An 18,307-nucleotide genomic window follows, 5' to 3' on the forward strand; every position below is an offset into this window, starting at 1 on the left:
AACCTGCTGCGCAACTATAGCTCTATTAAAACGTAAACATGTTGTAAAAACTTTATCATGTTTTTAATAATTAGGTTTGTATACATACAGATAATCATTATTGAAGTGGGGAGAAAAGGTTTTATGGACAAATCTTTCTTTCTTTTTCCTGTTTAGCCTCCGGTAACTACCGTTTAGATAATTCTTCAGAGGATGATATGTATGAGTGTGAATGAAGTGTGGTCTTGTACATTCTCAGTTCGACCATTCCTGAGATGTGTGGTTAATTAAAACCCAACCACCAAAGAACACCGGTATCCACGATCTAGTATTCAAATCCGTGTAAAAATAACTGGCTTTACTAGGACCTGAACGCTGTAACTCGACTTCCAAATCAGCTGATTTGGGAAGACGCGTTAACCACTAGACCAACCCAGTGGGTTTTATGGACAAATCTGATAGATGTGAGGGATACTCAAATAATTAAGACGCAAAAAACATTTTCAGTAATTAAAATAATATTTATTTAGAATATAATTTATTCTCAAAAGTCATTTAAGATGAATTTTCAGGCATAACACTCTTTTACAAGCATCTTAATTATATACAGAATTGAGATGACTTGATGACAAAATACTTTTATTTACTGTCGCAAGGGTGCGCGAAGAAGAGAAATAATTTCGTCTTACAGAAACTTGTGGTTGACGCATAGATTTGTAGGATAGGTTATGTTATGTTAATATGTGCACGTTTTTTAAAAGTTTGTTGTGAATATTTATGTGAACATGGCTAATATTACCGAAGATGACTGGTTTATTCCACCAAAAAAATATGAATGTAAACATATTTTCTGATAGAAAATAATATCTCCTTATGCATGCTTTTACAGAATAAAATTAAAATTTTACTTTATTCATTGTAGTAAAAGGATTTTTCGTATAAAGAATTTTCTTTATATTGATGCTTGTTTTGAGAAAAAAACTACTATTGTTGTATATTAATTTTATAGTTTTGTTAAAATGAAGTTTCTTTACATATAAGCATCCTTTTATATTAATAGCTGTAATAAGAAAACAATCTTTTTCCCCCAAAAAAATAAATTTATTTGTAAAAAGTCAAGCACCCTGTTCTGTAATTATTCGATTATAGATTGTATGTTTTCTACTATTATCAAATCGTTTGGGTGCTTTTAATTCTTTTCGCTATAAACTATGAAGCAATTTTCAGGCAGTTAAGTGGTGATGAAGTTAGTAATGAAACAATAATACTACAGAAGCATGACCAAAATCTTTTAATGAAATAAATAAAATATAGTGTCATTATATCTATTTTCAGTTTATACTGTTTGATTTGATTTTCTGTTGCAAGTTATTGTGTTCATTAAATAACTTTAATTTTTGTTTAAATTGAGGCAGATGTTTTGTTCTGTTGTTCATCGTTAATAAGTATTATACTAATTATATATTTTTGTTACTGGTAATTTTTATGTTGAATGATTTTATACATTTCATTTAGTTTTAAATTTTACATAAAAATTTACCTTTACCTTTACATAAAATTTCACAACCTTTACGTGCCTGAACAATTAAAAATGTTCTTTGTTTGGTGCTTTTAAATATGACTGATGTAGACAGATGTATAATATATTAAAATAATGTCACGCCAAACATTTATATTTACAGATATCCAATCAGTGCCAAAAACAGGCTGTTTATACTTAAAAGTAATCGATTCATTTATGTGAAAGCAGATTAAAGAAATATTTTTGCATTAAACAGCATAATTTTTCTACTTTCAAGAAAGGGCTGAAGTTTACATTTTTCTTAATTAAGCTGATGATCTAACAGATCTGCCCAATTATCTAAAATTAAATTAAGTAGTAACTGTGATTAAAAAAATATTAAACTTAATTTTTCAAGTAAAAAAAATATATAAATAAACCTGAACTTCTGTATACTTTATAACCTAAAGTATTTTGGTAGTAATGCCTTCAAAATTGTTTTCTTATTCTGTATTGATTTTATTTATTTATTATCCAACATATTTTTGTCACCGTTTGATTTATATAATATTTGTACTCATTAAAATAGACTTCAATCCCTTCTGATTATTTTTTGCCTGATGAATTAATTGAGCACAGAAGCTTGTATGTTGAAGTATGAAAATGGAAATTTTGTAGTGTGTGAAAAATGCCTTTCTGAGATTCAATCCTGGGACCTGTGGATCACAGCCACTTGTGTGGCTGGTATATTGCTCTGATAAAATTTTTATAACAGTTTCCTCTTGGCCCTTACAAACAAATGCTTGAGCAGTTCTTTTTGTCATTTGTGGAATATCATTCGTTAGCAATTTATATAATGTACAATTATAATTAAAATAAAGGATTTATTTATTAATTTTTGGTAAAACAACAGTAAACAAACAACATAGAAAAAATATATTATTCAATAACATATTAAAGGTTTTCTTAATCACTGTATGATTGGTGCCATTAAAAACAGTGCTGTTGATAAATGATAAATCATGATAAATGTTGAGCTAAATTGTAATTAGATTATGTTTCCACCTAATTTGGAATCATTTTAACATTTAAAAAAGTGATTGAGTGTTTCATCATGCTTACCAGTATATATTTTGTTTGTCTAATTTCTTTTATTTGGATATAGATGCTTCTATAAATCCTGTAAACATTCCTTCAGAATTGCTTTATTCTGTACAAGTGAATTGTTCAGTATTACTATTTTGCAAGACTCTGTATTAGTGTAATTGGTCTTAACAGCCATTTGTAAAATGCTGTAATCTCTGCTACCTAATAATTGATTTTTAAAAAATGTTTTTAGTTGGGTATAATCTGTTTTACTTCTTTTTCAGATCTGGATCACACAGCTGATGTACAGTAAGTATAAGAACTTTAAATTTTATACTGTATAAGGCATAAATGTCACATAGCATTTTTAAATTGTTATCTGTATTGATGGAAACATTGCAGTTGATCCTTATGGTTATAAATTTAATCTTCCTTCCTAACTTTTGTGTTGATATTAAAATTAAAACAAGATGAGATATTTGTTTGATTAGTGTTATATTAGTTACCTCTTTTTATTTTTATTGAAAGTTTGGTACTTACTTGTTATGTGCCACCCGCTCTTTTTTCCCCATTCAATCCAGTTTTTGTTGGAATTTAACATTCCATACTTATGATGCTATGTATTTGCTTCCCTATATTAAAAATTAGTTTTTCTATTGATAAAATTCCTTGTCGTTTAATTATTCTCATTTCTTAAATCTTGCCACCACATCTATGATGTCCTGTGTCTTTTTTAAGAGATTATACTTAATAACAAATATCAAACTAATATTTTACGTGAAATAAATTATTTATTATTAAAAGTTGAACATACATAATGAACATAAAACTAGATTTTATAAATTTAAGTATATAAAATACAATTTGACGAAATGTAAAGAAATAATTCACTAGTTTAGATCTGGTTTGAATAACAGACTTCCTGGAAGTTTTTTTTATTTTTGGGCTAATATTACACAAATATTTTTAAATATCCCAAACTTAGAGATGTATAAAACTTCTGTAAAATTTACAGATGTACTGCTTCTGAAAAAGTGATTTTTATCTTTTATGGTGTAGGTTTTAATAACTGTTGTTATTTCTAGCTATGTTTATTTTTAGTGATTTGTTAATTTAATTCATTAACACATGGCCCCCACAACCATATGCATCAAAGTCCAGTTTACATGATTGGGTACATTGCCCATTTGTTTGTAGCCATTGTAACGACCTGCTAAGCTATAATCAGCTAAGAACTAATGGATTATAAAGAATTGTACGTTAATTAGCTCTTCCTGAATTTAAGGACATTTTATAACTACAACAGATGAAGTTTAATTTTTCCTTCCATTGTGAAGGAGATCTTTTGTTAACTGTTGTTAACAATTGATGTCCACATACACCTAATCTCTGTAGTGAACCAAGTGAAGGTGCCTTTTATAGGGCTAAATGTCATTTGTACTTCACTTGACTTGGCATTCTGATATGCAATTATATACATAATTAGAACAGACAAATTGATCTGCTATGTTTCATTTTAATTTATCTTTATATAAATGTTCTGATATTTATTAGAAATTCAAACAATGGATTTAACAATCTTCAATACTGCATAAGCAAGCAGAATTCCATTCTTGAATATGTACTCTGAGTGAACTATACTACTAGTACTATGTTCTGTTAATATTTTGAATTATAAGAAAAATTCTACATTTTTCTAACAAATTACAATATAAATTGTACATTATTATGACTTGTTGAGGAAGTGTAAAAACGTCCATTTGTTTCTTAGAATAATACTGCCTGTTTTGTCCTTTTTATTTTAGAACAGCCCACATTATATTTTTTATACTTAGTCATATTAACAGTACAGTTCTACTACCTAGTATACTCAGTACTACTATAGTCATTTCCAAACAATCAGATCTGTTCTGACCATTGATCTTTGTACTCTGGTTAGTTCAGATTTATTGTACTGTTCAGTTGGGTATTTGTTTCCGTTTAATTTATTTACAGTATTAAGGAAAGTTTGATATCTAAAGGACTGTAGCAGTTCAGAATCTTTAAAATATGGAACATAAAGTGCTATCTGTTTCCCAAAACGTTCAAGTGATATGTAAGTTGAAAAATAGTTCTTATAATTTTTAAGTGTCAAAATTATTTATCACCGTCAACTACATCTACAGTTTGAAAAAAAAATGGGACTTTATTTGGTAGCATTCATGTGTACTTATTAAAAAAAAAATGATTTTATATATATCAATTTGTTGTTGAATTATTAAATAATTTAATATGTTAATTTAATATATTTAAAAAATATATATGTATAACTTTTGAAAACGTAAACTTTACAAAAAGGTTCTTTTCCATAGTGTTTAAAAAAATCTCTTGTTCAAAAGTAAATAACTTTTGTAGTGTTGATTTGAATATTTGAGTAAATTAGTGGGATACTAGGTCACAAACGATTAGTGTTCATAGAATTTTACAGCGAGCTATTTAATATAAGAAGATATTGTGTAGGTGTCATGATGAAATTTAATGTTTGCTTTCTGATATTCATTACACTGTATATTTGCCATTACAATTGTAATGGTAATATTTAATTGTTCCATGGTAATAATACCCTCGAAACCAGTAATTTTAATTCTTTTGGAAAAGTAATAGTAAGATTTTATATTTATCTTTTTCTTTGTATCGTATCACTTTTTTTATTTTGTACATAACATCTGAGGAAGGTACTGTGTACTGAAACAGCTATCATTTTTTTTAAAAATAAATTTTGTGAAGATCAATAAACATATTTTGTTATCATTTTAATTTTATTACTAAGATTAATATTTAGTTATTATGACATTTATTATTCAGTATTTAAAAATAATAAACCAATACACAAACAATTATTGATGCATAATCTGAGAATGTTTCATGTCAAGTAAAATAATTAATTGTAACAGATGAATTACTTTCTTTTTAAACGACCTGGTAAATAGTTGGCATATATTGATAGCAAGCATCATATACAAAATAAATAATAAAAATTATGTTAAACTAAAGTTGACAACTTCAAAATAGTAACTTTTAGTTGTTACTTGTTTAGAGTATGTTTCCACTGGTGCCATTTTGGCTTTTTTCAACCTTTTGATAGTGTTTTGTGTAGTTATAGTAAGAATTTATTTTTCTATATTATTTAGTTTCATCTGAAATTAATCAACTTGAATCCATAGTGAAACATAAAAAATTAATTCAGCAAATTAAAAAAAAAACAGATAGATTTAGAAATTCAGTAAAAAGAAATCAGTATACTGTTGCAATTCAAATTTGTGAAGAAAGAACAACAGCTGTGTGTTAAGTATTCTGATTTTAAGTTCAAAGTTCAGAGAATAAGAAAATATAAAAATATAATAAAGATTTATTAAAAAAACTACATCAAAACCTTTTTTTTGATGTAATGGTGATAAAGAAAAGATGATAATGTTGTAAAGATGATGAAATCTGTTGGAGGCTTCATCTTCTTTCAGTATACCGAGAAAGCATACGAATCATGGAAAACTTTCATAGGGTTAGATGATTTCAACATGAAAGTAGTGAAAAGGACTGTAGATTAAGTTCATAAAATATGTAAGAAGTTGTTATAATATTGCAGGCGAGCAGAATGTATCTGAACATGCAATGTGGTTTGGGAGAAATTTGGGCTGTCTGGGGAAATTTAACAGAAATGTTTACCAGCCATGAAAAATAGAAATCACTACGTAAATATGAACTGATGTATTCACGTCATTTTTACAGTTATTAACTAGAATAATTGATCTTTTACCAAGTTTTGAAAAGAAACATTCATAGTACTGAGTGTTAGGCATAATGAGAACAAGGTAGCAATGTCATTCCTGGTGAGCGATGACTCGTAGACTCAAATTGTTACAGGTAAGGGATGCATTGTGGTCACCAGTATGTGCATGCATGAGTGCATCTCATCTCCTCTCTACTGCACTATTCATTTAGTTGCTTTTGGATAGGCAATAGTGTTTCTTTGTTTTTATTAGTTGGCCAGATGCAAGCGTATTGTTTTCTTTTAATAGTGAAGTAGGTAAGAGTAGCTTTTAATTGTAAGTGATATACACAATTTACAGTATAGTGAGTATAAGATATCGTAATTATACATTAACTATGTAGACATTTAAAAGTAAGCAAGATGTAAACTGTGCATTTTGCCGGTCACAAAATGCACAGTTTACATCAAAATAAACTTGGAAATCATTTTGTAAATAAACACCCAAATGAAAAACCAAGAACTAAAGATCAAGCTAGTATTTCTGTATTTTTAAAAATAAAAACTCGTGACTGTGATGAAATAAGTAGCAGTGAACCTTTAAAAAAACAAATAAAACTTGATGAATCACAATCACTTTGTATGATTTATCTTGTGGGCAAAACAATGTCCTTGTTGGCAATAATGTGTCCATCTCTAACAGGCCAAACTATTCATTCTAATGTTTTTGAACAGTTGTCAACTATAAATCAGGCGATATCTGGCCTTAATAAAAAAGGTTGATGAACTATTAAAATCGAATCAGGTTAAAACTATTGAAATAGGCCCATCCAGTTCACTTGTCCAGGACAGCACTACATTTGAGATAAGTGAAGAATTTGAAGCAAAACTCAAGTTAATTGGGAAAGCAAATTGCTTCCAGACATCTGTCAGATAATGCCATACTTAGCAGAACATATGGGCACATTACATTGCTCCCCATGTGTAGAGCATTATAAAACCATTCCCTAGGAGAGAATGAGAAATTACAATACAGCCAATAATAGACAATTGTATTTGTTGAGTTGTGATTATTAATGTATTTCTTGTTCATAAGATAATTTTTTGAATAAATTAAGTGTTTGCAACCCATGTATTTTTAATACGTCTCTTTTTATAATTCATCGCATACAATAAAGTGGTCGGTAAAACGTAATAAACCCTCACCTTAGTTTTGGAGAAATTTCTGACCAAAAAAATTGTGTTTGGGGGAAATTTCAGGGGTCTGAACATTTTCTGCTCCCCTGTAATATTGTGATTATCTCTAAAAGATTCAATAAAATTCTCAGGAATTAAAACCAGCTTAAGAATAATTAAATAATTAGATTTTAAATAGAAAAAAACTTGGAAATAATGAAATTTTGTAATGAGAAGGGCAATATATAAGATTAAAAAAAATACAACATCTAGAAACAGTTAAAAAATTCAGAATCAATTATAGGTAGATTGTGTACCTTGATGAGGATAATTTTGTCAATGATACCTCTACTAAATCATGTGTGATGGTTCAGGGAACAGTTTAAAAACTCCAATTTCTAAAGACAATAGATAATCACAATACATGCTGGTGGAAAAGTGAGGTTTATTTTTAATACTTTATTAACCTGGTAAACATGTGGAAAAAGTGATAACTATCACAGTTCTATAGATCCAGAAAATTACTTAAAATTGGCTTAGAAAAAGTAAAAAAAAAAATATTCTCAAACATAATTACAGACAATTATATCATAATACATTAAAAGATATATAATAAATTACTTATATCAATACAAGAAAACAAGAAATACTGGACTGTTGTTACATAAACACTATTCAATTCTCACTACTCTGAAACCTGAACTGTACAGTTTAATTAAGAAAACAAAGGAAAATACAAATTATAATTTTTTTTTATAAATTTGTAAAGAAAAATGAACATCAAGTGTTATGATTACTCCATATCTTCTAGATTTGAATCCCATTCTTAAATAAAAGGTTTTGTTGGCATCCACAGTGTCACTTTTGACACCAGCAAAGATATGTGAAAATAGATTTACTGAAATACTTGCATCGCATTGTAACCCTTATTGTGGAAAACTTAAGAAAGTAGAAGGTCAATACGTTAGACAGGTGTCTTATCTTATTAATATAATAATATATAATAATTGTATAATTATATAATAATATCATATTAAATTTAAAATTAGGCCTAAATTAAAGTTATTGTGATTTATCAATGGATCACCATAATGTCAAAATAAAAATAAGAAGAATTGTTGATGAAATAACTAAATTTATCAAATTCTATTAATTGTCTATGATAAAAGTAATAATTATGTGTAATTCTAATTTAAGAAGTTTCAAATGCATTATTTTCTTTTAATTTTGAAATTTAATTAATTAATTTATAATTTTTTTTTTAATTTGAGTAATACTCTGTAAATTATTACTCAAAATTATTATACATATAGTATTATACTATTACTATTCACATACATTTGCTATTACTGCATACAATTATTGTACAATAAATTAGCAGAACAAAGTATACTACTACAAAAAAATGACGGAACATTATATTTTGTTAAAAGGATAGTATGAGGGACGTTCAATAATTAACGAGACAAATTGATGTAGAGAAAAAATAGTTCACTCAATGACAATGAAATTTTTTGAGGGTCAAGTTGGCAACCTTGGAAACATATTTAATCAGCGTTCGATCATAATTAATCTAAACATAACTTTTTACCGATTTCAAAATGTCAGCTCCACTTGAAACATATACGCTGGAAGAGCAGCGTTAAGTGATAAGATTTTTACTATAAGAAGGTGTAAAACCAGTGGAAATTTAGTCAAGAATGTTGAATCATTATGGTGAAAAGTGTTTAAACTGCAGTAACATGTATAAGTGGGTGGAACAGTTTAATTTGGGCAGAACTAGTGTGACTGATCTCCATTGTTCTGGAAGACCAATTGAGAAGTTTCGACTACCACGCTGCAAAATTGCATAAATGATCTAATTCACAGACAAGCAAGTCAAAGTTTCCCAAATTGCTAGTTTGTGTAATATTAGTGTTGGAACCGCGCATTCAGTCATTCATGATGTTCCTAATTATTGCAAAATGTGTTCAAGATGGGTTCCATGACAGTTGACTTAAGTCCATAAAGACACTTGGATTTGCACTTGTTTGAAGTGGAAAGTAATGACTTTCTAGATTAATGTAATGTGAACACACCATTTGAGCCTGAATCCAAACGGCAAAGTCTTGAGTAGAAACATCCAGATTCACCCACTAAAACAAAAATTTTAAACTCGCACATCACCTGGAAAAGTGATCTTGACAGTCATCTGGGACTAAGAAGGCCCAATTTTTAGTGACTATTTAGAAGAACAATGCACTGTGAGTAGCAAGTACTATTCTGACATGCTCCAACAGAAAGTAAGGCCTGCAATAAGGCAAAAACGTCAGGGCGTTTTCTCGAAAGGTGTAATTCTCTTTCATGACAATGTGCGTTCCCACATTACTCAGAGAACAGGAGAACGCTTGAGAAGTTGGGTTGGGAGGTGTTGCCACATCTTCCTTACAGCTCAGACCTCGCTCCCATTTGATTTTCATTTGTTTGACTTGCTCAAAGACTTTTTACACAGCAAGAAGTTTGACAATGAAGCGATTAAAAACCAATACACGAATGGTTCAAACAGTAAGGTAGAGACTTTTACTCTGCAGGAGTCAGAAAGCTCATAGGTGGGACAAGTGTCTAAATGATGGTGGATACTGTGTTGAAAAGTAATGTAAGTTTCATTGTCATTGAATAAATCATTTTTTCTCCAAATCAGTTTTTCCTGTTAAGTATTGAACATCCCTCAGAAATTTACTGGAGCAGGTTCCATTGGCTCACTAGTAAGCTTCATATTTTTTCTTGATACCCATACTAGTATCATCAGATTTATGCAAACAAGTTAGTTGATCAAACAGATTCTTTGACTCATTATACGGTATGAAATGTGAGTATATTGTTCTGGTTCACTGAATTGTTGATAATTGGTTTAACAGTATTTAGAATAAAATGTTATCGAAAAAATTTACTATTACTACTTTAATATGTGTAACGTATAAAATAATGAATTAATTATATAAATTAAATAATTTTGTTTAGGATCCATTCGTGGGGCGATGACTTAGTTGAAGCTTTTGAACAATGTGCGAATGCTATGTTTGCGTACATGACTGAAATTGAATATGTTGAAATGAAAGATACACAGGATATTGAAGCTGAAGGTCATGATATGCTGTCATTATTATTTCATTTTCTTGATGAATTTTTATATATATTTTGTGTAGAACCTTTCTTCATAGCAAGGGTAGGCTATAAGATATTATTTGAATAATTTAATTATTATAAAATGTATACATTTCATTAGATAGTTGGTATAATTCAGTTATTTTCTTAAAAATAATTAACATCCTTTGTTATTGATTAAAAGTTAATTTGGCTTATGTAACTTAATAATAAAAAATTACTTGGCAATAACTTTAAAATGTTTAATGTAACACTAAAAATGGAACGAATTAAATGCAGTGGTTGTGCTAACACTGTGGAATGAAACGGCTTTGTTGAACTATGAAAACCCTCATTTTTGAAAAATTGTTCATGCAAACAAAACAGTAAATCCACTTCAGGACTATATCAGTTTTAAAGTTCCATGATATTCCATCTTGAATGCTGGGCATTACCCTAACGTTTTAAATCTGACTGTTCTATTAAGATAAAAGATGGAAGAACATGTCATGAAATCACTAATAAGTTGGGGAGAGGAAGTAGATATATTTTTTTTTACCTGTGGAGTAGATTTTTCCTACAGAAGACATTCGTATTATTGTACATTATTTACTAACTTATACTTTTATCTTGGACATATATATATATATATATATATATATATATACACACTAGCGGACCCGACAGACGTTGTCCTGACGCGGCATTATTCTGTAATAAATGCACACACATAAATATAAGTAACTTAATTAAGTTAAAATTAGCAGGAATGTGTTCTAAATTTCATTAAAATGACTATTAGTATGATATTATCAGTTTGTGATTGTTGTATTATTGTAATGGGTTTATTGATTAATTATGTGTAGTATGGTTAATATTTATTTCCTCTAAATATTGAGATGTCCGATGAAAATTGAATTAAAAAATTTAAACAGTCATAAAATTAATAATTAGTGTAGTTAATAAATTTTCATCCACATTACTACTAATTTTCACTTAACATCATCCTAAAAAAGTACCTCCTACATATTTTTTTTTTAATTTAATAATTTTGATGTTTCATAACCATGTAACAGCTTAATTAATCAATTAATAAAAAAATTAAAGCACTGTAAAAAACAATGTAGTTAAAATTTTAGTAGAAATTTTTATCATTTTTCTCATTCTTTATTTTATCATCTATTTTACCTAATTTTAGATAATTGTAAATTAAAAATAATTTTAGAAAACTTTTTATAAAATTAATCAGCTAAAACATTATAAATTCAATTTTTTAAATATACTTTAAACTATATTATAAGTAACTTATATTTTAATTTTATAAATGTTATAATTTATTTTACAAACTTAAATTTTTATTTTCAAAGAGCCGTTCAATACTTCATAAGTTGCATAGAATCAAATGAGAACTGACAATTTAAAGTTGATTGTTATTGAATGCACATGTATACATCATTAAAATTCATGAAAAATCATGTAAAATACTCACTTCAATACTGCACCTTACAAATTTGCACAATGTACATTTTTTAATTAAACTTTAAAACGTTATTTCAATAAATAATAATATAATATAATATTCTCCATAAGCGTGCAATTCTAGCAGACTTGACAATGCTTCGCTATTGTTAGATCTGAGTATACATACAGATTAAATGACAACAATTGAAAGTTTCATAAAACCTTAAAAAACTGAACATTAGCAATTTAACAAAATTTAACCTTTCACTTTATAAAAGTCAGAATGTAAATAAATCCAAATGGCAAAACAACAGCACTACCTATCGGATTTAATTCACACCACTCTCTAATCACAGTATTCGATGAAAAATAATTTTTTAGCGAAAAGTGTTGTGGCTGCAAAATCATTACAATTAATATTGAACATTAAGAAACTTACAAAACATTACGGAACCTTATAAAATTTCACCTTTAACTTTATAAAATTCAAAATGTAAATAAATCCAATTGTCAGAACAGCACTACCTATTGGATTTAATTCAAACTATTCTCTAAACACAGTAGTCCGTTAAAAATACAAATTTTAATGTAAGAACAACACTAAGCTACGACGCAAGTAACTGATATGCGAAAAAGCAACAAAATAAAAAAATTCCTAGAATCCAATCACAGCACCAACTACCGTTGATAAACCAAAAATTAAAAAAAAAACTTCTAAAACACGATCGCAGCTCTGCCTACCAGACCCACACGCTGCCTACCAGACCCAATTGTGAACCTTAACCATCCCAAGATCAACAACACATAAATAAATTTAAAAAACATTTTCACTTCAGTATTGTATCTTATAAATTTGCACAATGTATATTTTTTAATTACACCTTAAAACGTTATTTCAATAAATAATAATATAATATAATATTTCTCAATACGTGCACAATTCTAAACGAGATCACAGTGCTGCCTACTTGTTACTTAATCAGTTGTGATTTTGTTTACATTGGCAACGGCCATACGGGCTCTTTGTGATTGGTCGTTGTGTTTGACAGCAGCCATCTTGCATTGATCTGATCAGTTTTCCTTTGTTTACATTTCCATCTGATTTATTAGCCTCTTATTTATTAAAAAACTGTTTTCTCATGATTTTTTGTAACACAAAATTACAAAATATTTTTCTCAATTTGATCACAGCACCAACTGTCGGGACAAACTAAAATTAAAATAGAATATTATTGAATATTCGATACTGCGATGGTAGTGCAGTCTGCCGGATCCAATGTAAAACATTCAAAATCAACAACTACTTATAAATAAAAAATTAATTAAAAAAAACATTTTCCAGTGGACCAAATTGTGAATCTAAACCATTCTCGAATCCCCTTGAACACACAAAAAAATTTCATCAAAATCGGTCCAGCCGTTTAGGAGGAGTTCAGTGACATACACACGCACACAAGAAATATATATATAAAGATATATTTTGTAGAATTTAACTGATAATTTAATTTTAACTTTTTTCCTATTTCAGAAAGTGAAAATATTAGAATTTAATAGAGAAGAATTTAAAATTAAAGCGAGAGGTTTTGGTGAAACATTTACATTGGGGAAGCATCCTCAAGGTACAGAAGTTAAAGCTATAACATATTCTAATATGCAAGTTCATGAAAATAATGATGACAATGGAAAAACTGAAGTCTTTGTTATTATTGATATTTGAAATATACAGTATATAAATTTAATTATAAAATGAAATATTGTCTTTTATTTTATAAGATTTTTTTTTTTTTGCTTTAATTTATGTAATTTTAACTGTTATCTCCAGTAAATGATGTAATATACTTTGTCATCAAAATAGTGTTACCATATATCCTCTTCATGTTTTCCAATTGCCTGACTAATATTTTCATTTTAGGCTTTTGAGAAAATATTTTAATTGTCTTCATTAAAAGGAGGTTCTCAATCAAATCTATATGTATTTTTTTTACACTGAGTGATATTTAAGTTGGAAACAGCTTTATACTCCGTATCTGAGAGGTATTTGGAGGCAAAAAGAAATAGGTTCTACATAGTTAAAAAAAATCTGCATTATGGTGGGTTTTTAATTGCCCATCATAATGAATCAAACCTAATTTTTTTAAATAGGAAGGTAGACATATAACACATTTTGATTTAAAATTTTACAAGAAAAACAATGGTGAAACCTGCTTTTCTGTTAATGCCTGGTTATTGAGTTATAAGCTTTCATAGTTGTCAATGATGGAAAAATCGTCTAAACAATAAAACGCACAGCATGAATAATTTTATTGCATTTTACGTTCATAATGCATACAATATTGATAATAATAAACAATAACTAATAATTAACAACACAACTTTCGAAAGATGATTTTGACTGCCGAGCAAATTTTTCTAATTCAGTAATATTTATTGATGAAGCAATTTTTATGTTAAATGTTCATGTGAATAAAACAAAACTGTTGATATTGGAGCAATAATCTCAGATGGATTTGGAAGCTCATACACAGCACCCTCAGAAAGTTTAGGTGGGAATCGTTGGTCATTGTATTGTAGGGTCTTTTATTTTAGACGGGTATTACTTGAGTAACTTTTAGAACGGATATTACTTGAGGTTAGCACACTGTCAAGCTGCAGAGAGGAAGCGTTTCCACTATTCTTATTCCATACAGAAAAAATTGTGGCATACACAGCACCCTCAGAAAGTTCAGGCGGGAATCGTGGTCATTGTATTATAGGGCCTTTTATTTTAGACGGGTATTACTTGAGGTTAGCACACTGTCAAGCTGCAGAGAGGAAGCGTTTCCACTATTCTTATTCTATACAGAAAAAATTATAAGGTTGTGGCAAACAAGTGACTGATTTTTTTTCATGATCCCCCCCTTCCACACCGACACAGCACTCACTGTATTGCTGTTTTTGGCAAGAAATGAAATAACCTCCTTCTCCCATCTTCCACATTTGCTAATCTCACACCTTATGACTCCTTTTTATTTTCAAGGATGAAAAGGGACCTCAAAGAAATTTAAAAGTTTGTTGAAACAAAATATAGGTGATACCTTGAAAAGAATCACAATTAAATTGTTTTGAGCAAGGAACAAATTTAGACGAGTGTATTGAAAGTAATGGAATGTAATTGAATTTTCAAAATGTAAAAATAAATGTATGATTTGAAAAAAATAATTTCCTTTATTTTTTGGTACCCTCTAATAATAAATTAAATAAAAATATTTATCCTTCAAACTTCACCATATGCTGGCAATAATATTAATTTGCTTATTTATGAGGCATGTTTTTAAAATAAGTACTATTTTGAAATTCCACCGCTGCTATGCTGCAGTTAGCATGCCACACATGTGCACATTGTACCCGTATCTGTTGGCAAGCCACAGACACCATTATGGAAATATTCAACTGTGTTTACGTTTGTTTGTGAGTATTTAAAATGCCTCCACTGATTGAGAAACCTGCCGACTGTGAAATATGTGGTGTGATTCGTTTTCTTAGTGCTGATGGCGTGAAAGCAGCTGAAATTCATCATCAGATCAGTGAAGTGTATGGAGAAAACATTATGAACGATGGAATGGTACGAAAATGGGTTAGAGCTTTTAAAGATGGCTGCCAGAATGTTCATGATGAGAAATGGAATGGACGACCTTCTGTCATTACTGAAGATTTGGTGCAGAAAGTTGACGAAATGTGATAGAGAACAGACGCTTTACAATTTCTTTGTTATCTGAAGAGTTTCCTCAAGTTTCAAGAAGTGTTGTCTGTGAAATTGTGACTGAATAAATTATCGACGATGATGGTGTTAAAGCGATCGTGTTGCAGCGGTTATTAAGTCAGGCGGCAGACTTCTGTGATGACAGTATTCAAAAGCTGGTTGCATGATATGACAAGTGCCTTAATATTGGTAGCAATTATGTAGAAAAGTAGATTAAAGTACAGGTTTTCATGTAAAAATAAAATTGTTAAGAATAGTGTACTTTTTTTTTAATTTCAAAATAATACCTTAAAAATATGCCTCGTACAATAAATTACCATCCATTCAGAAAGTTTGAAGTTCTGTATTAAATGACTAGTTGCATCTAAATAATTAATTTTTAAACTTATAAATTATTCTTTAAATTTTAAATTTTTCTTTAAAAATTATTCTTCCTTCTTTTCAAGATTCTTCTACTTTAAACAACTGACAGTAAAGCCAATTTCAGTTTGGCAAATTTTTTTTATCCAGTTTCTGGCTGTCATTACTGAGGCAGTACAGTTAATTGAACACTAATAATAAACTACACTTCCAAATCAAGGGTTCAAATCCAGTTAAAAGTAACTAAAACTAAATGGATTATGTAATGGGAACTTCATTACATAACATCTGATGTTAGATTAGCTGTTATATAACGCTGAAATAGTAAGTAACTGCACATCATTTTAGAAATGGAAATATGAATACAATTTAGAAAAAAAGTTCCTGTAATCAATTAATCTGCAAGAATTTCCATATCATTTTTATTAAACATGTTATCTTGTTGCAATTAATAATTACCAGCAAAAACAACCATAATCATACCAAATTAATAACACAAAGTTATTTTTTTATTATGTTTAAGTATTTTCAATGGGTGGGCTTTTGAATACATACTACTATTTTATATTGTAAGGTATAGTTTATTTATTTAGTATTTTTAATCATTTTTAAATTTTATAGTTTATCAATCATTTCATATCCATTATTTATGTTGTAAGTATATGGTAAATTTAATTATTTTCTATTATTTTAAAAATAAGATATCCATTCTAAAAATTTATGATTGGGATTTAGGGTTTATGGATTTATGGCAAACCATTAAGGATTGTGCTTTTGTTTGGGGCAAAATATATACAATCTAAAATAATGTAACTGATCATTATAATTTAATACTTACTAGATTTAACTTTTTTTAATATATTTATTAATAGGGTCCTTTATTTCTTAGAAATATTTTTCATTAATGTGTGTATTCATTCAGTTTATTATTAAATTTATATTTTTTTAATTGAATTACATTTTGAGTTGGCAATTTATTTTTTTATCAGATTTATTTTACTGAAGAGTATACATTCTAAATATATTTCATTTAATATCTTTTTCATTATTGTCTATGTCAATTTCAGTCATTTAATTAATCTTAATTTCTGTTATCTGTACAAAATTTATTGAATTATTTTGTTCAGAATAAATATTTTAATTTTACTATCCAAATTCATTAATTTTACTATCCATTTAAATTTGACTGATTAAATATTAATTAATCAAAAATCTTAAAATGATAAGTTAAATTATTTATTTTCCAAAGGATTTAATTTTTTTTATATTAAATAATATTTAATTAAATATTAATTTAATATTTTTGATATACAAACTAAAATTACATCACAAGAGCAGTTTAATAATGGTGGATATGTGAAATTAACTGTAATGAATTTTAAGAAATATACATTGGTTAAACTAACAGATCATGTAGTTAAACAACAGTTTTAGAATGTTTGAGAGCATAAATAAATAAGTAAAAGAAAAGATTATTCAAATTATTCTGATCGCCTCACTACATAAAAACATGCAATAACAAATGTAAACAGTGGTTTCAAAGTCCATTTCGTCACAATAAAATAAACATGAATTGTTTGTCATTTGTTTATTTAAGGTTTTTTATACACAGCACTAAACTTAAATTATATCTATACGAGGTGTGTGAGAAAAGTAATGAGACTTTTTACTTACCAAAGTTTTTATTTTTTTCAAACAACAATGTCATCCCCTTCAAAGTAGTTCCCTTGGGCAGCTATACACTGACGGAGTCATTGTTCCTACTCCTGGTAACAGCACTGGAAGGCTTCAACTGGTAGGGCTTTTAACTGGTCAGTCACAGTCTTTTGAATGTTTTCCAGAGTTCAAAAATGACGTCCTTTTAAGACACGTTTCAATTTCAGGAAAAGGAAAAAGTCACAAGGAGTCAAATCAGGTGAATAGTGGAAGGGGGAGGGGTTGAGGAACCGTAGGAATGCATTTTGAGGTCAAAAATTCCTTGATGGAAATGGCCGTGTGACATGGGGCATTCTCATGATTAACTATCCACTTGTCTGCAATGTCTGGTCTCAAGCGAATCACTCTTTTCCTGAACCTTTCAAGGACACCTTGTAAAACACTTGATTGACAGTTTGTCCTGGAAGAACAAATTCTTTAT

General features: G+C 28.5%; 1 protein-coding gene across 1 annotated transcript; it reads left to right on the top strand.

Annotated features, from left to right (window-relative positions):
* Positions 1-656: 656 nt before the first annotated feature.
* Positions 657-13,823, top strand: Archease (protein archease). The gene is made up of 4 exons (XM_075379739.1): positions 657-816; positions 2,851-2,875; positions 10,488-10,692; positions 13,600-13,823. Exons 1-4 carry the CDS (start codon positions 765-767, stop codon positions 13,786-13,788), a joined length of 471 nt encoding a protein of 156 aa, XP_075235854.1. The 5' UTR covers positions 657-764; the 3' UTR covers positions 13,789-13,823.
* Positions 13,824-18,307: the final 4,484 nt, after the last annotated feature.

Source organism: Lycorma delicatula, chromosome 12, assembly GCF_047948215.1.
Source record: "Lycorma delicatula isolate Av1 chromosome 12, ASM4794821v1, whole genome shotgun sequence".
NCBI classification, from domain to species: domain Eukaryota; kingdom Metazoa; phylum Arthropoda; class Insecta; order Hemiptera; family Fulgoridae; genus Lycorma; species Lycorma delicatula.